We start from the raw sequence: 25,815 nt of genomic DNA on the forward strand, positions 1-25,815 counted from the left end.
ACTAATGTATTTTTTATTATCAAAATAAAAATATTTACAATTCGTGGATGGAACTCGTCTATTAATGCATAATGATGTTTGCAGTGCAGATTACAAGTTCTAATTATACATAGTTCATAAACATCTCAAATATGATACTGAATATTATTCGCAACATATATATGGCTACAAAATGTATGCAGTGTTGATAAACATATTTGCAGCAGTGTGCTTTATAGCATATATCACTTATCATATCCTAAATGATAAGCAATCAACTTTATAACGAACAGAATGATGGTAGATAAATCGTTGAGCAAATGCTATACTTTTGTAGTCCTATTTACAAGACATCATAAAGAAGTTCATATTACAAATTTGACCATGACCTATCTAATTTCAACAAATACTTCAAATAAGTATTGAATGGATCATTAAAAAACTGTTATAATAATCTATTTCAACACAAGATTTGCACGAAAACAAATTGCACTTCATTTTACTTTATTGCTTAGTGCTTTTGCAAAGTCCGAGAAGGAAAAGGGAAAATAAAGGAAGAAATTATCTAGAAATATCGTTGCATAGAGAACACTCAGAAAAGTGGTGGACAACATAATAAAGACGGGAAAGAAAAAGAGAATATTATTAAAGATAAAATAAACCAGTCCAGTTTACTAATGTTTTCAAAAGAAAGTCGACGATGGGGGTGGAAAGTGACGGGGTATAGCTATTATCTAGTAGAACGAATTGCCTTTTTGATTGAATAATTATAAACGAAATGGTCTATATGGAATCCAATTCACACGCATTACTGATGCAAAGAACGAACTAATCCAAGGCCATCCAAGGCCATGGCCTTAGATGCCCTCAGAAATGGCCTTGATGCCCTTTCAAATATTTGTAGACTTAAGGCCAAAATAACTGCCCTTTTTTGCTGTGGCCTTGGTGCCCTGCGGTAATCCAGTGCATGTGCCCCATTGAAAAGTGCATTTATTATTGATGCCCTTTTTTTGGCGGCCTTGGATGTCCCATAAAGTGAAAACTGCCTGCCCTTTTCCTTAAGTGCCTTTTTAAAAAATGGCCTTGCCCCTTTAAATTCTTAATTCGAGCATTGTTGCTCCGTTTACACAAACTTGGACACGTTAATTGTAATACGATTTTACCTAACAAGAAGTCACATACCACCTTCGTTACTAGGAAAATAGATAGATGGATTATAAACATGGTATAAGGAGATCGGGAATAAGTAAGTAAATAGTAATAGGTAAATATAAAAAAAGCTGAATACAGGAATAAAAAGAATCTTTACTAAATTCTATTTCTACGATTCCTTTAAAAATATATTAGCCACGAAAAGATATAATCGTGTTTTTTTTTAAATCTTTGAAAAGATTATCAGTACAGTGATAATTTGAGGCTAAGAAAATACTGCATTTCGGACGTATCCTGACACAGGATCGGTAACCAATATTTCGCAAACATTTTGGCGTTGTGGTTGTCTCATTGGAGGGTTGTCTTCTTTGGAAACCATGCCTGGAGACGATCCCGGTGGAATTTCTTTTGATATTGTTTCAGGGTTTATACTGCCACAATGAATGGCAGACATCTCGCTTGCTTCCTCATGGGAGACATAATGGCCATTCTTAAACACGCATCCTCCCTTCCTAAGTTGGCCATTCGAGGAGTCTTCCTCAACATCTCTTGCCAGGATGATCTGTCTGTCTGCATCATCGGAAGGAACCTCAGACACAGACGAGTTCGGAGAAGAAGCTACAGAGGTGCAAGGTGAAGATGTCGTTGAGGAAGGGCATGACGGGTTTGGTATTTTAATGCAGGTGGAACGGAGACGACTTACTTCACTAGGGATATCTACTGGAGATGTATCGCAGACGAGTACTGTTTTCATTCTTTCGTTTACAGAAGAATCTGATTCTGAGTAGAAGTCACTCGCATCGTAAGTTGACATGGCACTTTTTTGTTCTTGAACAGGTAAAAAGGTAATTTCGTCACCTCGCTGTGCACAACCGTATTGGTCCTTTGAGACGTAGCCATAGTCAGTGTCGCTCTCCTCTTTGGTCGACATACACATATATCCTGAAAAGATGTCACTTTCACTTCCAAAGCTCTTGTTAGATGATTTGGACTTCCTACGATACTGAGGTAAGTTGTAGGGAAAGTTGTCACCATTAGAAGACCGATACCGTGATGACGCCATTGAACTGCAAATGCTTTCTATTTCATCCAGACCAAAGTAATCTGTTCTATCTTTCAAGTCAACGTGTGCATGCAGCATGTCCAGATTCGAAGGTATGAACTCTGTGAACATGGGGGAAGTCGTTTCCGTAGGACTGACCTGCCGGGAATCTGGATCACTGTCTGCACTCCCGAAACCCTGATCACTCGACGAGGTCAAGACAGTGGGAGTATCACTTTGACTAGATTGGAATCTAATCCTCTTGGTAGGTTGATCGTACACGTTTCCCTTTAAGATTAATCTTGACACACCTAGTGTACCAGGTTCAACATCGTTTGGATTTACATAACCATAGCTGTCTTCATCTTCCTCATCTGCTTCCTCAATGTTGTAATTCCCATTATTGATCAATAACTGTTCCATGCTTTCCTTTTCTGAAGTTATACCGCATTTAGCTGCTGGTGTTGCCACAGAATAACCTGTTTCCGGATCTTTCATCAGAAGAACTTGTTTATTGCTTGTTAACTTCACCCTGCAACCCAAGGTAGACACATCGTGATAGTTGGAAGAATTGTACTGAGAAGACGAACACGATGATGACCCACTGCCGCTGTTACTGCTACTGCTCTGCATGTCATAGAAACCGTGATCGACGCTCGAACCCCCGCTGTTGCTAACCATTGTTGGAGAACGCTGAGAATGGTCTTCGAGTAACGACTTGTCTTCCTTGAACTCACGAATTTCGTTAAAATATTCACTGGAGCAGGGCGGCCGAGGAGTCAGTGCTTCTTTCTGCAGATAATGAATCAAAACAAAGGACAAACATTAAGGTGGCGAACGAATAAAAGGTTATTTTCGCCATTCGTCATGTTCGTATTGATATGATGATGATAATAATGATGCTGAAGGTGCTGATGATCATGTTGGTGAAAATGACGATTGCGATGATGATGACGGTGATGATGGTAATAGTTTGGTGAGAACAGTCTTTCCGTATAAGGCATATGTCATGTACAGTATCTTTACTATTAACACATTTCACAACCTTGCAAATAATTCATGACAAACTTAACAAGAGCTCATATCGTATTCATGAACTAATGTAATTCATCATTGACAATGCTGAGTTGTAAGTAAAATAGTACTTGAATCTATGTCCCATTCACCTTAACCACATGGTTTAATCTTTATACAGTCCTTTCACCAGCTACGATTGCCCCCCCTTCCGTCAACGTCTTTTATTACGTTTGGGATACGGTCTCAAGCTTAGCTAATTATTTACATGTAGATTATAATTGGAAAACTCACCTTCATGGCGAGGACTTCTGGTGGGATGTATGGTTGAGGTAGACGTGGATTTTTTTTGAACGGATTAATCCCAATATGCCAGCAACACAATCCAAGACCAATGATGAACATCACTTGGCAGAGAGTTATAGCTGACACGATCATACCGCCGGTTCGTCCTTTTCTTCTACTACCTGTATGAAAAAATGGAGATGAGAAATAAAAAAAGATGAATGGGAATGTGATCATTTCTTTGATTCCTCGTAACTATTTCCATTTTGCGCGATGATTTGTACTATTTCTTCTCTCCAAGACATGGGTGAATATCTCCAATTGGCAGCTCGCCTATGACGTTTTGGATTTCTGCTAATAGTAAGTCGATATTTTATAGTCACGTTACCTTTTCGTGGAATAAAAGATGTACTGATGTTCAATCACAATAAGATTCGGAATAAAGATAACAGCCAAGTATAATGCAGTTAAACCCCTTATGTGCATCGTGTGTTTTTTTTGTGTGTGAAACTACACCCCAATCATACATGAATAATCTAAATAAATTGATTGATGCGAAATGCATTTGCTATTTTCCTTATTGCAATGTCTATGATGTTAACCAAACCCTTTATTTTTACAATATACTGCCTATTGAAGAGTGCTACTCATTTTTCCCCTTTGATTGTCAATCATGGTGGGTCCAGGAGTGTCCAATCGGCCGCGTTTATCATTTGGCGATGTAATTCTTATCGATTTATCATTTTATGATGATCATGTAGAGTTATACCCACAGACTTAAGCCAGTTCCCCCGCCAAAACGCTTTGAAAATTTTAAATCCCTCAGAGAATGGGAGGGTGAGGGTATGGGTTGGTGTCAGTTTAGCAAGAATGATTGTGTACCTGATCTGTACTTACTTTCTGGAACGGCTGGTAGAGCAATCATTTCGGGTTCAGTCGTGGGTCCCTCTCCTCTCATATTTACAGCGCTCACCCAGACCAGGTAACTCTGCCCTGCTTCAGAGTTGATTAAGGTGTATTCTAATGGAATGTCTTCCTGCTCCTCTGTGGCGACAGTAATGTTTTCCACGATTATTTCATCTGCCGTAGAAAGAATGCAAAAAAAACACAAATATTAAAAAGACGTATAAAAAATATAAAAAATGAAAATGAAGACGATTCTGACTTTCGTAAAATATTGCACAGAGCCAATATTTGCTTCTCATGGGCATCCATCCTTGTGCTACAAACTTCTTTTGGTGGCACCATTATCTTTTTTTTATCTGATTAAATTTTCAAATTAATTAGATTATCTATTTCTTATAATCTTTAAGCTGTAAAGCTTAAAGAATAAGCTGTAAGCTAGATTTCACTTTCAAATTTAAACATAACTTTGGTATTCAGTAATACTGCAAGTTATGTTTAAATTTGAAAGTGAAATCTAGCTTGCAAAATATAGTAAATAATATAAAATCGATAAGAGAATTTACCTAAGCAGAGATGAGATGCCCATTCCTGAGAGTCTCTGCTACTCCTGACAGAATCCCTAACATAGGTATGTGGATAGGACCCATTCAGTTCGCAGGAATAGATCATATAACCGAATATGATGCCATTTTCTTCCATGGGGTCCACTGGAAACCATGTGACTGAGATCCAATTTGGATTTTCTGAAGATTCGTTCAAGGTGAGGTTTCGGGGTGCTGCTGATGGAGCTGCGAAAAAATAAAAAGATAACAATAATGATGAAATAGATCAAAAGATCCTTTCGTTTCCTTTGAAATAGATATGAGTAAAATCGATTGGATTTGTATCATGCTATTCAGCATGTTAGCACTTAGTAGCACTTAGTGTTTCCAACAGTTTCCCAATTATCTGATTTGCACTTACGACTTATATTCATTATCGTTGTGCTCTGAAGACTTACCTATTCTACTCCTAACGAAAGTTAGGAAAGGGTGCATGGCTTGGACTTAACCTACTCTAGATATTGGTGGCGAATGTCAGGGATACGCCAAATTGATAAGCCTATTAAAAGGTAACCTGGATTTTACAATGGATATCAGTTACCAGCCATTTATTTGATAAGTCAGCCTCACAATATATACATGCGATACATGCCATGAATTCAAAGGTTACATGCAAATTTATGACGAAAAATATGAGATGTAAGTCCTCTATCTGAAATGAATGCCAAATCAGTTTCAACTGTTAACAATTGTATAAGTACTTTAAGAGTACTACTAATCAGAACCAATTGCACCTTTTTCTCAGCCATGAATTATTAACATGTCGTCTATTTCAAGAACCTCAAACAGATTATTGCTTCTTTGACGTTTGTGAAGCAATGATAGAAAGTATTAACATCGGTTTCAAGAATCAGGAAACAGAGGATCGGGAACTGTGAGGCACTATTTAAAGAGCTAACGGTATGATTCAGAAGCTTTCCTTTATCATCTCTATGCATGTATATTGTTATCATGCATGCCTATATTTGATCTTGCTCTTCAAGACTATATCGGCATCTCTAAATTTCGACTAAACAGCACTGATTATTCCGACAAGGTCAAAACACGTGTTAAAGTATTATCCTTATTCTTTACCCTTCTCTCCATTACAGCAGGGATATAATATATTTTTTAAATAAGTGCTTAATTAAGTTCAAGATGATATTTATCTTTATCGTCATGATTATCAATATGGTGATAATTCTGACACTATTCAAGCACGTGTTTAATGATCGTTATTTTGTTATCATTCTCTCCATTGCAACAGGGGTATACTATGGGTATATATTTACAATAGTAAGTTCGATGCAGTTCAACTTTTTAATTTTTTATTTTTTTTTTTTTGAAATATCAACATTTATAGTAGAGGTTTATTTTCATTTGGTCTACAAGCATTTGGGATAAATCAATTTCGGAATTTAATCAAATTGTCGTTTGGTCTAAAATCCAAACGGTCCAAGTTGGCAATTTACAGAACATGTTGACGACGTCTATTTGCTGTTCTCTTATACCCTACTCTTCATTCCATCAGGGATATGATCATTTCGGACAATATTGCTCAAAATCCATTTCACTTTAGTTTTGTAATGATCGCAACAATTCATCAGCAATGAGGGATATTCTGAAATTTTGATATATGTCTCGATCTTTTATTCAAATTTCTCAGTACTTTTATTTCCATATTAATTGCATCTTCCCGCAACAATGCACCCGTTGTTGTTGTTAGCTTGGGTTTTGAGGCGCGTGTCATTCAGATATGAATATTTACGCCATCTGAATTAGGTGTAGTCTCATCTTTGGTAGTTCTACTAAAAACTTAAAAAAACGGGTTAAAGTTGTTATTCTCCTTCAGGTATTTGCGTGATTTTTGGCCTGAAAACTTCCTAGTTCATGCCTTTTTATGCTCAAGAGTACACAATGATCTGGTTTCTTTTCAGGCCCAGAGAGTAGAACTGGCCCTGTGTTGGTTCCAAGCTCTATAGAGAAGACCCCTCCCCCCAAAAAAAAATGCTATTATATTTCTAAGAGACTATAAGCAATATAGGCAGACAGTGAATTGGCCACACGAAGCAGATTGTATTCAATGTATAGGAATTTAAGGTAAAAGCATTTTTACAAGAACAAGAACTTCACTCATAGCAAAATGCTAGTTATATGGCATAGCAATAAATATATGACTATGGTAGATGAAAGGGATTGAAAATTATCCATACCTGTTGCTAGCGTTCTTGCTGTAACATGTTTAGACCATGTTCTCATATCATTTAGGTTTAAGTAAGTCGATGATGATACCATTACTTCATATGTAGAGTAAGACCTTAAGTCGCAGAGTTTGTAGTGTTGAGATAAAATATACTCCTCCTGGAAATCAAACATATGAAAATGCTATGAGGAATGTATTATGACTGAAATATTAATGCAGAGTAAATTGAAAATCATCTGTACAGCACAGCCATAAAAAACACTAATTACGAAAGGTGTTTCTTAATTCGACGCTTATTCATTCTCGCATTAATTTTGAAATGGAATTGACATTTATTTTACGCTGCTTTGCCACCTAAAAGAGAGAGATGAAAAATGAAGTACAATAGTCAGTGTGCTGTGGTAGAAGGGAGTACATTTCCCAATTTAAACTGATTTTGATGACTTTTGATACCAGCAAAAGTTAGACAACCACTCTCTTATCTCTTCTCCCAATAATACTTGTAAGAGATATTGCCGAAGCTCTAAATCGGTCCTCCATAAACGCAATTCACTTTTCCACATTTATGACTACACAAAAGACTGGGTTCATGTAAGTACTGGAACTAAGAACTTCCCATGTCACCATACATGGGAAGGTGAATCTATGCCTATATACAGTGGAGAAAACTGCTGCCATTTTTCTTCCTAATCGGTTTTCACAAGTCATGCACTTAGAAGACAATAACATGAGGGCGACAATTTTTTTTTAATCTTGAAGCGGTTTTCACGATCAAAATCACGTTTGCATTACAATGATGTTTCAGAATAACTCCCTACATTTACCTGTTTGTGAATGGTAAAACTTACCTCGGTCCACTGTGAATCCGAGGTTGGATGATCCAGGTCTCGGAACCTGATTGAGTATGTCAAGAACAGAGACCCGTTCATCCACCCAACAGGGTCCTTCCAGGACGCCGTTAAACATCCTGGCTCGAGTGCAGTTACGCTGAGATCAGTAACAGGATTGGGACGAACTGTAAATGCAATTTGAATATGAAAATGTCTTACTACGGTTTTATTTTAACACCTATTGCTTAGGAAAGGAAATTGAAGTTATTACTTTCAAGTTTCATTTAGCATGTGGCCATAGTATAATAAATTAAGAAAGAATGATATCATAATTATCCTATAGTGATAATGGCATATGTCAGTACCTAAGCATCTCCATGCACTGATAATTAAATGCTTTGCAGGATGAAAGTAATCATTGTTAAAGGGATGAGCATGATTTCTAGTTTAAGAAGTGACCATTATTTAAATGGAAAATGGTTTGTGTCAAAATAGGCTGAACATGTTTTTTAAATTAAAAAAGTGATCTTTATCTAGATTGAAAATGGTTTGTGTCAAATTCAATCTACGTCCTTTCTGGTTAACATGGGTAGGTTGAAAAAATGTAGCTTTGATATTCTACTACTTGACAAAGCTCTGTCAAGTAGTCTTCTACTTGACAAAGCTGTGTTGGTTTTAGTTAATATACGAAGTATATTTGAAAGAAATGGGGAAAATGATTGGATACACCCAAGCCATTATTAAGATTTTCTCAAAATACTAGGGAAAACGAAAAATATGTTTTTAAATACATGTACTGAAAAGGTACCACGACGAACAATCATATGGCCTATATTAAAGGGCCCATCACTTACTAATTTCTCCGAAGTAAAATGAAGACAGTTCGCTGAGAGACTTTCCCAGCACATTGGAAGAAACTACACGTATTTCAAATGTGTCATGACAGTCTTGACAGCTTGCTTCACATCTATTCTGTTCTGTACGCCTATTCCTACAGGTTCGCCAGGAATCTCTGGATAACGAGAAATTACAATTATGACTTGCAAATTCAAGTGTATAAAGCTTCGTCTTGATTAGAAGTACTCACATACTAATACACCACTGGACACTACTTCTATAATTACTTAATTTTTCTATAATTACTTAATTTTAGTGAATTATTTCACCGAGTAAGACTTGCTCTGATATTTAGCTGGATCTAGTAAAAAAAAAACTGCATGAGTTTGTTTTTGTTACCTGAGAGGCTATTGACCAGATTTATGAAGATATGATTAAATTTATCGCAAAATTGATTTTCTGTCCATTTTGATTTTCCATACGTATTTATGATGACTGAAAACCCGATTTATTTTTCTTTAAACTTCAGGAAATACTTTTAGTCCCCCATCTGTCTCTTCGGGTTGTTCTTTAACCCTTACGTACAGCTTTATCAAACAGTAAGTTGAGTATATGCACATAGTAACTGCGCTATATAAAAAGAAATATTATTATTATTTTCATTATTACTATCATTATTATTATTGTAATTATCAATATTATTATCATTATTATACTTAAAAATCAGCCAAAATATCGAGGGCCTTTAATACGTTGGACGGTTTTTGAAAATCAAACATGAGCGACTTAAGGGGGGGGGGTGTTCCAAATTGTCTCCTTCTAAAGGGATATAAACTGACAGAATAAAATGAAATCCTGTTGGACAGGTATTCATTTGAAATTTTGAAGCACAATACTGACATCACGCCACCATAAAATTTGGGCTAACGGATTCCTTTTTCTGTATTAGATATATAAAATTTCCAGTAGATACAGATATCGTTTCGCAATTTTGCTGCTACTTAAATGTCAGTATTGATCCAAGGTTTGATATCTCCTTTCGAAATGTCCTGCTGCAAATTGATAAGCTATCTCACGATTTTTTTTTTATAACTTCGACCACATGTCATCTTCCGGATATTATTATTGTTGAAATACCTGCACATTGTGACTGTGTAATATGAACATATTATAACCCCGATGTTTAAATCAACCTACTTTGAACCATAGAGCTATTATAGCTCCATGTTTTAACTATTATCATAAATCGCTTTTATTATATATCACTCTTGCCAGGAATATGCAATTAAGAGCTATTGTTGGTTTACTAAAGTAGTACACTTTTGATGTAATATGAAGAGTAAGCTAGTGAAGAAGGAGGGATGTGGGTAAACCATCAATCATTCCTAAAATGCAAGTTTATAAGTAAGTGATTCATCGATAAGTGAGTTTGTTGTACAATGAAAATATACTTACTCGTTGTATGGTTTGAACTCGAGTGTGTCTGTGACAGCTAGATTTGTAGTAGTGTGGTGGCGATTGTCCCATGTGCACCAAAATGTTGTTAACGTTGGGGCCTCGCATGTTATATTGTCCACAGGTTGGGGTGGCGCTATAAAGGTGAGGGGAAGAGCAAATAAGTTCATTTCTTGTTACTTGCGCTATCGAAAAATCTCTCTTCCAGTGATTCAAACATTTATCCTATAAGGTATATGACATCATGGAGGAGTTGTTGTGCATGTGTGTGTGGAGGAGGGTACCTGTGTGTGTTATTTGGGTATATAAGTTTATATTCCTGACATTACACCATTTAAAATTCTCTATGAATTGATTCAAACAAATACAAATATTTAGATAAAATGTATCAGGATGAGAGATCAAAATAGATTGAAATCAACGGAGAAAAGATAGACTAAGGAATTGGGCTAACTCGACTATAAAATATCTATATTGCAAGATCTGTGGATGAACATGCACGGAACCATACCACACGGTTACAAAAAAGCTCAAGTAAAGAGTGATCGAAAGAATTATTTTGTGTATAATAATTTATTCTCAAAACAGGTTGTAAACAAACTCCACTCTTTAAATGTCTATATAGATGTAAGGGTCAGAGAAAAGAAACCGGGTTTTTTTTTGGTCACGACTTTTGTAAGTATTTCACAACATTATTAGTTTTACCCAGCTTTAATACATGAATGCAATATCTTTAAGTACATTGTTTTTAGAGTGCTGTGGTGATGACCCGGCCTAACTAACTGGAAAGATCGCGAAAAGACATAGCTCATCAATAAGAAAATATATATTAGTCTAAAATAAATCGATATTCAATCAAATCAGTGTGAATGTTGATTTGGCAAAAACCCTCTTAAATGAGCCATAAGTTAATTTAACATAATGGCAATTAAACACCCGAAAGCTATAGGAGACAGAAATCCTGCCAAATGATATTTCATTTGAGGAACTGACTACATATTATTATTGCTACAAATTGTGACGTTTCTGTACAAAATTGATGACGTTTAAAGGCTTCTCGGCTTATGTTATAAATGTTTTTTTTTCTTTACTCTACCAGCACCCTGTCTGCAGTTTTGAATGTTCATGAATTTTAGAAGATATCTTGCGGGGCAGCGATAGGGGAATTGTGGAGATAATTTTCCAGATTTAATTGATTGAATATGAAAGCTTCTATCATTATCCATCGGGGATCATCTAAAAACCAAATAATTCCTGCACCAATATAACACCGCTATATGTGTTCATAATAAATAAATAAACATTTTTGACAACTAGTGTTTTATTATACTAAAAGTCAGGTCGGTGAAGGACATTTAATGTATCCCCCCCAAAAAAAATGAAAGGGCAAAGCTTTTCCTATGAAGTCCGCTTCTTACGATTCGAAAATCTACGCAATACTGACACATTATAGCGGAAGATAATTCATATAAGGTACATAATTGGTCAAACTTAACATTCATATTGCATTTTTAAATTTAGTTCAGCTTTAAAATTTTAACAACTTCTATTGCTTTGCAAGATACCCGTAGAAACAATTTGATATGACAATACACAATCTGGTCATAAACTTCATTATTCATGTTGATTTTATGTAAAAAAAATGTTATGTAATATTCATTATTGTACCGGTAGAGGAGGGTATTGAGAATAAACTTACAAAATCCCAACCTTCCAAACATAAAAGTTGTTTTGCGGTAATTTATGGATGAAATTTTGATTGCTTTGTTATCATGAGATCATAAAACACCTTTCAAGGACTTGATAAATAAAACATTTGGCAACCTAAAATGTTTGTTACTGTATCCAGCGGCCATGGAACAGTTTTGAAGGTGCGGTATGCCGAAGTGGGGGCTTACAATGCAACACCCCCCCCACACACAGTCAGATCGTAATTATTTATGTCTTTGTACACGTTTATCGGAAAAACGTGGGGGCTGGATCTCTGGGCCTCCCAACCCTAACCCCCCCCCGTTTCAGCGGCCACTGGTATCGATGTATTAACCTATATTTTGAGAGCAGCTATGAAAATGAACACATCTTTATATCGATTTGCTATATAGGTTGTACAACATTGAAGAGTATTGTTTCTCTCTATATAGTTACTCAATTGATTTAGCCAGTTAAAGACCTGTTTTATCCAGCAACACAAATTTCAATTCATATGCTTTTGTCTGGATTGATTAATCAATACATCGAACATACAGAGATAACTTTGGTCAATCATAATTTCTTTACTATTTATCTTTTCATTTATTTATTTGTTTATTTACTCAATTATTTGCTTCTTTAATATATTTGTTTTTCTCACGGAGTGATTTCTTTCTTCCTGTTAAATTTCTGCAATGTTTTAGCTAGTGATAAAACATTACATTCAATAAAGTGTCTGCATTCAACACTCAGCATGGAGCAATGCATTTTGTGGTTGGGTTCACAAACAATTGAGCTCAACTGTATTATGTATATGTTGGAGAAGCAAGCATTTGTGATGGACAGTGCAATATAAAAGTTAAAAATGAAATTTCATAATTTCACAAAATGAAGAAAAGGGTGTAAGCGCACAGAAACGAAAGCCAGATAAATAACAAAGAATGACATGATGATGGATTGGAAATATATAACAAATAAAGTATATGAATAAGAGCATGAATACATTTTGTAATTAGCTGCATATAAAAATTAGAAAATAACATTCTAACAAATTAGAAACCCTTTCCACAAAATTCAACGGCTATTTCGATGTAGCCCTTTTATAGAGGTTACAATCCTTAATCACAATACAGGGTTTTTTTTCAATCCCCAAAATAAATAATAAACAAACAATTTCTTCAAGTTTATATAGTATTTATATGCAGCTACTTCAGTTTCGTTACAAAGTAGGTCTAACGGTAAACAGACTGTATAGAGTACTAGTATTTTAGAAAAAGATCTAATATTTTATCTTGTCTGATTGTCCGTTGAAAACACTCACTTTTTATTTCTTATTTCCATCCGTCTTTTTACTTAATTTTTCATTTTTTACCAAATAAATTGGGTCATTAACTTACTTCCGATAAACACGTGGACGCCTGGCCTTCTCGACCGATCGTCATCATCTTTGAATTGGCAGTAGTATTTTCCCGCGTCTTCGATTGTGACATTATGCAAATGAAGAAGTGACGTCGATGCATTGGGCGTGGTGTACTGAGATGCTGGGATAGGGGTGGAGCCTTTTCTCCATTGTATTGACTGAGATGATCTATTCTCATTCTTTCCGTTATGAAGGGTGCAGGAGAGAGTAAGAGAACTTCCGACCTGGATTTCAGGGTCTATAGGATCGAGTGAAGCTAGAGGGACAAAGATAAAGAAAAAATGGAGAGAAAGGAAATTGATGAGAACTAAAATAAGCATTAATCCGTTAAGTTGATCTGAAATTCAGGGGGGGGGGAAAGATAGACAAATATGAGAGAGAGAGGGGGGAGAGAGAGAGGAATAGAGAGGGGATGGGAAAGAGGTTTGGAGGATAAAAAGGTGATGAGGTGGATGAAGGGTAATTCAAAAACCAATATTGGTTGTACGCTGCAATAAATGTCGATGTCAGACATTATGTGGACTATGGAGTAGTTTGATCAAATTTACCTGACTTTTCCAAGGCAAACTGAACGTTTATTATTAAATCCTTCTATTCATTTTATCTCTATGTATTTTCTTGTAAATCGAATAGATTGAAATAATGATAATGAAAGGAACAATAATAAAAATTAGATAAGTCATAACTTTTCTTTTTTTAATCATGAATTTTGACTTTTGACTTTCAGCCCTTACTTTTAGAGAGAGAATAGCTTGTTTTTATTATTGAATTAGAAAAAAAACCGCTTAGATACTCTCTTTATAGCTTCAACTTCTATGTATCTAATACTAGTACTTCAGAAATTGGGTGAAGCATAATTCTCATTACCGGGTTCCTCGGAGAAGACCCAATGCCGTCGGGCAACCAAAGGAACCGACGCCTCGGCCCTCTGGTTGCTTATCGACATTTTGTACTTTCTTAGCAGTCGAGTGAAATAAAAACCAATATCCTACTCATTAATGGTGTTAAGAGGGAGTCGAATTCCCAACACGGATTGGGATAGTGGTAGCAAAAAGTACGTTCACTACCTGTTCCTGAAATATCTAACTTATAACAATGCAAATACCGAGAAGAATTCATTTCGAAGGATTGTTCGCACGAATAATCATAACATTGACCTCTATCTTCATTTCCAGTATTAACAACATGATATTCCTTGACAGAATGCATCATAAAATACCAATATCATGAATACCACGTGTGTACAAGCTGTCACAGACGACGTTGTGGTTTAGTTGGGTGTTTAATGCTAAGAAAACTGGTCGTAATCTCGTAATGTTGACGGACAATTAAATTTTCCGTATGGAAACATCAATTTTATTACATGCAATTGTCATTTCTAATTAAAGCCATAATGATGGACTGCACTTTTAAGGTAAATGGCACAGCGGTTGTTTTAGCCATTTTTCTATATTCGAAAACGTACATACTTTATATTATAAGTCATGATTGTGACAATTCTACCGGGCGTTGTGGCGTGCGCCTGTAATCCAAGCTATGTGGGGAAGTTACAAATTGATGCAAAGGTTCGAGGTTCGAGCCCTGGTCACGTCTTTCGGATGATGACGTTAAAAGTCGGTCCCAGACGTAAATAATCATATCTGATTGATACACGTCTGACAAAACTCAATACACACATTCTACTATTCGGTATAATCCATACATAATGTTTTTAAATGATTATAGAATACTAGTACTATAGCCAAACCAAAAATAGCATGATTATAGCATGAGAACGTCCATACTTTATTATTCATGTTACGATTTTACTATCAGGTATAATTCATGCAGAATGTTTTTAAATGATATAGAATAAACTATTCAATCAAACCAAATATAGCATGATTATCAATTACTTAAGAAGGTGGTCAGATATCTCGAATGGAAAATTTAGGGGTTTTTTTACAGCTGTATAGGGGAGTTCAGAAAATCTATATCATTTCGCCGTTGGACAATTTCTTCGGCTATTGTCAGTGTATTTACTCTTCTGTTTTGGGAATATTGTATAATTATATCATAAGCGAACCGATCTTTATTAATAATAAAATACAGGTACTTGAAAAGCTGCTAAACTAAAGATATGACCAGGAAAGATAAGGTAGAGCCGGTTATGGTAGGCTGATATTGTTTTTTTTTCAATCATAGATGATGAAAAAAAAAAAATGATGACTCACCCAAACCCCAACAAACACCATTAATAGGCCCCATGACAATGGCCCCGGATCGGATATCATCATACATAACAGTAAGAAATGATATAGGATAGACTTATATAAAAAACAAATCCCAAACCAAGAAATGCCACCATCAAAAATAGGGGGTGAAAAGGAAACGAAGAAGCAAAGGAACTTACCAGATATACTTTCTCCACATTGTATTCGAAAAATGCATATCACTGCCAGGAGTATATGGCCGATTCGACAAGATGACATCTTTCCTGCTTCTAACGAGTTGCGACACTCCAAAGATTATTCTGAAGAAAAGAGATAATACCCATAGATATAAATAATACTTCTTCCAATTATCAAAAGGCGCCAAATTGTATGTCGCTTCTCGCTCATCATGTTTTTTATACATTCGGCAGTAGCCAATGAGAAACGATGTTTTCTTTGGAGCTGAGAGATCAATGACACGAGTGGTACCCCATGTTATCTTGGCATTCACGGAATATACCAAACTAAACTGAAACAGAAAGAGGGGTGTGTTTCCGACAGCCCCCCCCCCGCGTCAGTTTCACTACGTCTCACCCTTTTCATTGTTTTGCTTATTATCTTACCTCATTTTTAGCTGAAAGATTAATCACGACTGATTCCTGATTTATGTGACTTTTAACTAGCAAAATAAAACCAAATTATAACCTATTATAGAAATGGCGATTTGAGTGTTGCCGCCTTTTCTATTTTCGCCGCCGTTTAGTTTCAGTTTTTTCCCCTTACCTCTAATTTTCTCTTTTCTTTAGATTGTAATAATCAATGTAAAGATATTCATAACCCCAATGAACATGTTTTCGTCGCAAAGTTTTCAGATACTGCTGTTTAAAAACTTTATTTTTTTATATACTTTGTCTCCCGTTCCATTTTTCGTTCGCTCCATCTCTCGCTTAAATTTATCGCTCTATTTCATATTGATATTCTCTCATAATTCTCCTTCCCTGTTCCCCAGCAAGAACTCGTGTTATAAGGTTGCGCCAGGCACATGCCCGCATATTCGTATACGGCTGACTTCTTCTGTAAATAAATACCTTCATTTTATCTCTTTTTAACGGGATCCATTTACGAAATACCCTTTACATTTCATTAGATAGACATTACAATCGGTTCAGAAAATATTTAGCCCTTTGCTGAACGGCAGTAATCTTTTATCGTTAGAATCACATTTCACCTGTCTCTAACACTTGAGAATATAAACCGTGCACATAATATACGGAATCTAGGCATAGATTTTGATAGACAACTCTACTTATCTGACCTGAATTGGTTGATAAACTCTATCTGCTTTACTTCTTTATCATCAATTTGAGCCTATCATTTTGTATTCCCTTGATCACATCACATTACACTATTAAGACAATGTTCTAACACTTATTACAAAAACTGACTTGAAAGCTCGTTAAATGTATGCACGATTTATCGTGAGTGCAATTTTGCAAATTTCATCAACATAAAGACAACTTCAACATTGGCTCTCAAGGACATTACAACTTCACTTAAAATTGATATCAATCTAGTCTTATTATTCATACAATAAACGGTAAATTTTATTTCAAAATCTAATCAAAATAACAAGTTAACGAGCCTAGATTGCACATTTTACATATAGCAACCAAGCTGAGTTGATTTTTATATCACCCGCTATTTTCTTAATAGGTGAGAAACAAAGCCAATTTAAAATTTTACTTTAAGAATATAAAACATATAGGCCCGTATTCTGAAGTCGGGTTTAACTTAGACCATGGCCTAACTCTGCATGTGCTAAAATTATGGGAAGCCAAACGTTTCAAAATTTTGTTTAAAGTGAATGCTTCCCATGTTTATTATATGCTTTTTACTAATACTTAATGGTGAAAACAACTGTCATACTTATCCTTCCTAGGCATTAGAGGCGTCGATCCTGGGGGGGGGGGGGGGCTGTTGCACCCACAAATGTAATAACGCCCACAAATGTAATAACGCCCACAAATGTAATAACACTTTACCCACAAATGTAATAACGCCCACAAATGTAATAACACTTTACCCACAAATGTAATAATTTTTGATCGCCCACAAATGTAATAATGACTTTACCCACAAATGTAATAAATTTGAAGGGATTTTTGGCGAATCCGTTCTAAACTAAAATCCTATAGTATTGCGTTCATATAGCACAAAAGTGCAAAGTCTTTTTTTTTCAGACCGGGTTAATAAAACATCAAAGTACAAGTCCAAAGTCTTTTTTCCAGACCCGGTTGTTTCAAAAATTATAATATAAATCCAAAGTCTTTTTTCCAGACCCGGTTGTTTAAAAAAATATAATAAAAGTCCAAAGTCTTTTTTTCCAGACCCGGTTGTTTAAAAAATTGTGATATAAGTCCAAAGTCTTTTTTCCAGACCCGGTTGTTTCAAAAATTATAATATAAATCCAAAGTCTTTTTCCCAAACCCGGTTGTTTCAAGATCTATGATATAAGTCCAAACTAAGATACAATAATGATATTCTTGTGGAAAAAAATGGGAATCGAGCTTAGTCTTTTCTCCAGACCCAGTTAATTAAAACTGGTGGAATTAATGTCTTTGTTGTTGTTTCAACTTATACGGTGTATATTGTGAATATATGCACTAAGAGTAAATTGAGAATCAAGCGTAGTCTTTTCTCCAGACCCGGTTACCTGTTATTTAAACATTATGAATAACAGTTTAAAAACAGTGTAAAGACCCCATAATCTTATTAATGCTGGATATAGCGTAGTCTTTCTGCCCGACCATTTTTTTCTTAAAAAAAAACGCTAATAGTAAGAATTAAAAAAGACCAAACAAACCTTCAACCTAAGAACCTGTTTTAAAAGAGGTTTAGAGTGTTGTCTTTATTCCAGACCTAAAACAGTTACGAAAAAAAATCTAACATAAGACCTTATATTCTTATTCTCGTGGAATAACACGAGTTTTAAAACGTACTCTTTCCTCCAGACCCGGCTATTAAAAAAAGTAACTGAAAAACTTCAAATCTAAGACCAAATTTCCAAAGTTTCACCCAGTAAAAATATGTCTTTTTTTAGATAATACTACTACCCCTACTAACGCGTGGGTAAAGCAGACATCCTTTCTCCAGACTTGGTTACTATTTGAAAAATAAAATAATTTTTACAAATATTCTAAAACGAATACCCAATAATCTAATTACTGTGGAACAACATGAAGACCGATTGTCGAAGATCGACTTTCCTCCAGACACAATTATTTCAGGAATAAAAAATCAATAAAACTCAACCCCCAACAACGAATCTAAGAACCAACAATCCTCCAAATTAAGACCATGCATGTAGAAAAGCACATGTTTAGAGCGTTGTCTTTATTCCAGACCCGGTGATTTAAAAATGATTTAAACAATCCTAAAAATAAAAAACTCATATTCTTATTCTTGTGGAATAACACGAGTATTATGCTTAGTCTTTCGTCTGGACCCGGTTATTTAGAAGATAAAGAAATATTGAAAAAAATGACAGCTGAGACCAATCTTCAAAATTAAACCCACTTAAAATGCTTGGGCTTAGAGTGTTGTCTTTACCCCTCACCGACGTATATTATAACTTTTGAAACGACCGGGTCTGAAAAAAAAGACTTTGGACTTGCATTATAATTTTTGAATTAACCGGGTCTGGAAAAAAAAGACTTTGGACGAATGTTATAATTTTGAAACAACCGGGTCTGGTAAAAGTACTTTGGACGTATATTATAATTTTGAAAAACCGGGTCTGGAAAAAGACTTGGTCTTGTACTGTAATATTTCATTAACCGGGTCTGGAAAAAAAGACTTTGAACTTTTGTGCTCTTTGAACGCATTACTATAGGATATTAGTTTAGAACAAATTCGCCAAAAATCACTTCAAATTTATTACATTTGTGGGTAAAGTCATTACATTTGTGGGTAAAGTGCATTATTACATTTGTGGGTAAAGTGTTATTACATTTGTGGGCGTTATTACATTTGTGGGTAAAGTGTTATTACATTTGTGGGCGATCAAAAATTATTACATTTGTGGGTAAAGTGTTATTACATTTGTGGGCGTTATTACATTTGGGTAAAGTGTTATTACATTTGTGGGCGTTATTACATTTGTGGGCGATTATTACATTTGTGGGTGTAACAGGGGCAGGGGGCGATCGCCCCACCAATGAAAATATTGGGGGCAAACATATCGTTTTGCCCCCCCCCCCCAATAATTCCGCATGTGCACAAAATAAATAAGATTGTAATGTTAAACAGAAACCAGCAAGCGAGACTGAGATACACAACTCATTCTTCGCGCTCGCATCATTTCTGTAGCAAAAACCCTTACTTCTAATGATTAAATAGGTGAACAGAATGATCCGTTTTCAGTTTTAAACCCCAAAAGACTTCCCGCTTCTATTTGCAGTAATCTTTTGTTGGATCTTATTTTAAACAGGCATCTTTTTCCTGTTATCAGGTCAGTATAAGATTCTCAAAAAAATTCAGCTCGCGCTTCGCGCTCGAATTAATTTGTTGGTGAAATACATGTATGTGTCTCTATCTCATGAGTCATACATACATATACAGTGCGTCCCAGAATAAACGAAACCGAGATTTAGCGAGCATTTATCATATGTTAATCATAAATAGAATAGACAAATGACCTACCAATTTAAAGCTTAGAATCTCCTCTTTCATCTGATATTACTTGGGTTATTTCTTATTCACGCATGAGTGAGCAAAAACAATTTGAAGAAAGGATACCAAAAACTCATTTGGCGGGGGGTATCTGGGTTTCAAAAAGAAAACCACATTTCTGAAAAGTTCAATATCTGCTCTTTATTTTGGTACCTCAATTACAGAAAATGGTCACGAAATAAAAAAGTTGTGGTCATTTGAAATAAGGCTTGTATTTCCATAATTTCATGAGATAAACGTGTTTTCACCGGTTTCCCACAGAAGCTTTCGCATGGTGAACAAAAGATTTAATGCATGGCTGATCGTCAACAAAACGGAGTGTCGAGTGAGTTTGAAAGCCAGCCTAGAGAACCTCTTCATTTTATGAAATTATTGAAATTCAAGCCTTATTTCAAATGACCAGAACTTTGTTATTTCTTGACCATTTTCTGTAATTTAGGTACTAAATTAAAGAGCAGATATTGAACTTTTCAGAAATGTGGTTTTCCTTTTGAAACCCAGATACCCCCCGCCAAATGAGTTTTTGGTATTCTTTCTTCAAATTGTTTTTGCTCACTCATGCGTGAATAAGAAATAATCTAAGTAATATCAGATGAAAGAGGAGATTCTAAGCTTTAAATTGGTAGGTCATTTGTCTATTCTATTTATGATTAAGTTATGATAAATGATCGCTAAATCTCGGTTTCGTTTTTTCTGGACGCACTGTATATATATATATATATATATATATATATATATATATATGTGGGTGTGTGTGTGTCAGGGTGCTCGCGTGTGTGTGTGTTGGTTTGGAAAGTTGATTCATGATTTTTGCCCCCCCCAATCTGAAAAATGGATCGACGCCCCTGCCAGGCAGTTAATAATGTTTTGTGAGTCAAACGAGCTGATAAATTGAACCTCTACTGTTAGAGACTTATGAAACAATTGGCTTTCAATAGTTAAACCACAACTTTAAACCAGAGTTTAAATCAAACCCGACTTCAGAATACGGGCCATAGTTTTCATAGTTGGCGTCTGATTATGACAACAAGTCAAATTATTTCAGGCGTAAAACATTACACAGGTCTTCATCATTAAACGGATAAAATTCTAATGTTTACGATATTCATGATAATGAACGGTTTACAATTTACCACTTTCAAGCCATGAACGGGCTAAATTTTCAAGATATAATATTTATTTGCAGCTTTTTAATATGAGTAATGATTGGTCAAGAGTTAACAATTCCTATTCAAAGAATATGACAAAATAAACGTTACCAAACGGGTGCTAGGATTGTTACCAGAAGAAAAAGAAATGAATCTGTATCATCTGTATTAAGATCCTTGCATTGGTTGCCTGTCAGGTCACGTATTAAGTTCAAGATCTTACTACTCTCTTTTCAGTGTTTTCGACAAATGGCTCCAACTTATCTGTCAGAGTTACTTGTAAAATATGAACCTGTTCGAAATCTTAGATCACTTCATAAGGATTTATATAACGTACCGATTGTTAAGACAAAGTTTTATGGTGAACGGGGGTTTGCGCATGCTGCGCCGGAACTCTGGAATAGCATCCCACAAAATTTAAGGCAAGTTGACACAATTGGGCAATTTAAAACTGCATTGAAAACATATTTATTTAACTGAAAAGAATATTAACAAAGCATTACCAGCAGCTTACCCCTCATCTTTCTTTTTCTTCTAAAGCGCATTGAGACCTTTGTAAGGTGTAATGCGCTATACAAAAGCTGTTCTATTATTATTATTATTATTATTATTACCAAAAGAAGACACTAGAAAATTGCAAACTGATTTAAAATTAAGATTTTCGCAAAGAAACAACTTCACTCTTCTAAGATTGGAACGTTATGAGCCTTTATCAAAATTTGAGATAGTAAATATTTGATTTTTTTTTCTTTTTCTGTTTTCTTCTTTTTTTTTGGCAGGGGTATGTCATATTTGTTCGTATAACGATTACGAAGAAATCATCTGCCAAAATTTTGAACGGGATTTTACTACAACAGACAAACCTGGAAAACCTAGAAACGTTGTTTAACTTTGAATATTATAAATATCGAAGTAAACCACTTTGGAATTATTTGGGTGGACCATCTAACACAGGGCTCCCTTACCCATACAAATGGTCTCACTCCTCATGGAATGTAAACAGTACCGTCAATAGACATAATAAAATTTAGATTGGAACGAAGTCTTTACATGTTTATAAAACAATACTTTATTGCAGTGGGAATTCATAGTAAAATACTAAGAACGCTTCATCTGTATGACATCTTCGAATCCCTATGACAGTAACGTGCATAAAAAGACAAAGTAATATACCACCGTTTAGTAATTCCGGATATAGAATTTACCATACGTTTACTCTATCATTTATCTGATTTTGAAAATATTTTACTGTTTCGCCTATACATTTTTATTTTTAATGAATTTGATATTCACCTTGATGAATTTTCTCAGCATTTTTTTCACATCATAAGTTCATTATTTCAGTAGAAATTTTCATTTATTGGTATTTTTTATTTGTATACATATATTTTCTGTAGAAATGGCTTTTAAATGTTCCATTGTAGTTGTATAGTTTCAAAATTGTATGAACTACTGAAATAACCTGTTTTTTGTTCAACATTTTATCTATTCTTAAAAATTGATAAAAGTTTGTTGAAAGTTAGGAATTGATTCACATCCGAGCATTAAATGTAACTCATATTCATATTAAGATTCATTTTATTGCTCCATACCACAAACATAGAAATTTGTCCTCCACTGGCAGTACATAACATGAAGTATATAAATAAACGCTAATGACGTATTAATTTGAACAAATATTCAAACGTTGAAGGAATATATATGAACATATATTGCAATATAACGAAAAGTAATTGGCAAAATAATTACCTATACAGGAAACAAATGAAAAAAAAACGGGTGGAGAGAGATAACTGAAGAGAAGAATGGAAGAGATCTTGTAAGAGCGAAAAGAAAGAAGTCAACTGGATATAAAATTTGAGATAGAAAGTGGCAGGTAAAGAAAGGGAAGTGAGAAAAAGAAGGAAATAAAGGGAAACAAATGGAAAGAGAGATATAGATAAATAGAGAGAGAGAGAAGGGAGTTAAAGGGGATGAAAAAATACATTACAACATTACTCAGTTGCCAGGTATACTGACCTAATAGAGACATTTTAAGGACAATGCAATTAAACGGATATATATCTCACTAATTAAACAATGTGAGCGCGAAGCACGAGCTGATATTTTTTTATATATTGACCCAAAAAGTGATATTTAAGGACTATATTTTAGGAATCCATTAAGAGTATACACATCTCACCATAGTCATTGAGTGCCAAGCGCTTGCTGATTTTATTACAATTACATCTAAACATATGAAGCAATTAGTCATTGTAATAATGATTAACATATGCATATCACTAATCAAATATTGCGAGCGCGAAGCGCGAGCTGAAAATTTGATTAGTGATATGAAAATTTACGAAATTCAGACCTGAAAAGAGGCATTCTAAGGCTTGTTTTTAGGAATTCCCTAAGACCATACGTATTTCACTAACCAAATGATGCGATGAAATCAGAAAAGGGACATTTTAAGGACTGAATTCATGAAGAGCAGTCATATCTCACCAATCCACTAATGCAAACGTAAGCACGGATATGATATATTTATATGTTTTATGAATGTTGGGCAATCACTTTAAGTATGAAAAAGAAGCATATGTCAGTACAATAATTATTCGACGAAATGCGAGAAAATATATTTGGTGTATATTGACTTAAAAACAGGAGGTTTTAGTACAACCGGATCATAGTTAACCAGGAACAAGACATAGGCCCTGCGCAAATTATGTTATCAAAAGTTATGAACGATGTTTCTTATGTAATACAACATAACACAATTATAATATAAAATTATAATGAACAATAATTTCTTCTTTCCCTCTGTTTTTCTTCCTTTCTCCCACTTTTTCTCCTTTTCCCCGGTTTTTTTTTTTTTTTGGGGGGGGGGGGCATATGGGGGCACCGTAGTTACGCTATTGGAGAGAAGATGCACTTAATTAAAGTAATTGCATAATAAAAATACATTAAAACCGACTTTGTGGCGCATGCATGGAAATGACAGAGGCAATAACGGGCAGGAAGTCGGACAACTAGTGGTTTGAAATTTTAACTGACGTATAAATAATTTACATAAAACAGCAACAATATAGACCATGTAAATGCTACAACCATGATTATGCAATGTGTCAGCAGCGTTAGACATTATCATTGTACATATGCATTGCATTGAAAACGGGATTGTAGACTTCCAAACTGGCAGATGAATGCTTTCATTGGACTTCCAACATGACTTATTGAAAAGGCATTATTAGTGTTTTAAGTTTCAATTTCTCTTCAAATTGTTTTTATCGATTGTTCTGTAACAAACTTGGATTAAAGAACTTAATGTTTGAAGCTAATAGAATGATATTTTTCTTGTACTTGCATAATTACTTATTTTGTCACGGTGACGCTCATTTCTTGAATTTTCTTAAATTAATGATTAACTTTACTGACAGAAAGCTTTCGTATCTATCCTTTTAAGAGTTACAAAAGATTATCAGTTTAGTTAGTTTATATATATATATATATATATATATATATATATATATATATATATATATATATATCCAACGACAATACGTATATCACTTTTCTTACCAGCATGTGATACCACCATGATATTGGTCTACTGCAAACCTCCTTCAGTCTCTTCGGCCCAGCAAGCAGTAGATGCAGACTGCACAAGTCCCTCTTCACTCATATGTCTTGAAGAATTAAAGAATAGCTGGCAAAATGTTCCCCACTTTTAGTTGGAGTAGATCGATCCTCAATTCATCTTATCTTTGGGATCAATGGCACAAAACTAATAAAAATTCTTTGAAATACAGCCCCTCTTCATGCGCATACCGCTCAAGAGACAAGGCTAATTTCTTTTCCTTTCCAGAAGTATACACCCTTTTGTAACTGTGCATGTTGTCTGTTATAGAGGCAAGGAGGCGCTCTCGACTTAATTGTTTTGGTCATTTTTTTTTTCTCCGTGCGTAAAATTTCTTTTAGTAATATACTGGTAGTATCAGCATGCAGTCATATTAGAATCCGGACTTCACGTTTGCTGGTATCTAGCCAGGCTGATTTTTACTACACACGCTATCTCCTCCGATAGATCAGGATCTTTTGTTTTGTACGGATGATCATGGACCTACTTTCTAGTGTAGCTCTCCATGATCAAATTACAGTTTACTTTTTGAAGTGGTTCCTGACTTTCGTCATTATCACTTCAAGGTGAGATCTATCCAACCTATCCACCTTGAAGACAAGTGTGTGTAATAACATGATAATGGAATATGATTATGGTATATATACCTGTCATTCTAATATCCTTAAAGTAAACAAAATAAAGGATTATCAACACGGTAACATGCATCTACGCAGTAATGTTTAGCCT

The 25,815-nt window shown here is 34.9% G+C and overlaps 1 protein-coding gene across 1 annotated transcript; it reads right to left on the reverse strand.

Moving 5' to 3' along the window:
- Positions 1–919: 919 nt before the first annotated feature.
- On the reverse strand, positions 920–25,375 carry LOC121411382. The gene is made up of 11 exons (XM_041604074.1): positions 25,029–25,375; positions 15,786–15,905; positions 13,371–13,649; positions 10,285–10,420; positions 8,847–9,004; positions 8,011–8,177; positions 7,173–7,320; positions 4,942–5,166; positions 4,370–4,552; positions 3,482–3,654; positions 920–2,965 (listed from the first exon to the last, which is right to left on the reverse strand). Exons 2-11 carry the CDS (start codon positions 15,862–15,864, stop codon positions 1,397–1,399), a joined length of 3,117 nt encoding a protein of 1,038 aa, XP_041460008.1. The 5' UTR covers positions 15,865–15,905; positions 25,029–25,375; the 3' UTR covers positions 920–1,396.
- Positions 25,376–25,815: the final 440 nt, after the last annotated feature.

This window comes from Lytechinus variegatus, chromosome 3, assembly GCF_018143015.1.
Source record: "Lytechinus variegatus isolate NC3 chromosome 3, Lvar_3.0, whole genome shotgun sequence".
NCBI classification, from domain to species: Eukaryota; Metazoa; Echinodermata; class Echinoidea; order Temnopleuroida; family Toxopneustidae; genus Lytechinus; species Lytechinus variegatus.

What these genes read in the sequence shown, in the direction of transcription:
- LOC121411382 (XM_041604074.1), bottom strand. Translation starts at nt 15,864, where the DNA reads ATGTCATCTTGTCGAATCGGCCATATACTCCTGGCAGTGATATGCATT. An exon ending in ATGTGGAGAAAGTATATCTG is followed by an intron (nt 13,650 to 15,785) that starts GTAAGTTCCTTT and finishes TTGTCCCTCTAG; the next exon opens with CTTCACTCGATCCTATAGAC. An exon ending in CAGAAGTCCTCGCCATGAAG is followed by an intron (nt 2,966 to 3,481) that starts GTGAGTTTTCCA and finishes CATTATCTGCAG; the next exon opens with AAAGAAGCACTGACTCCTCG.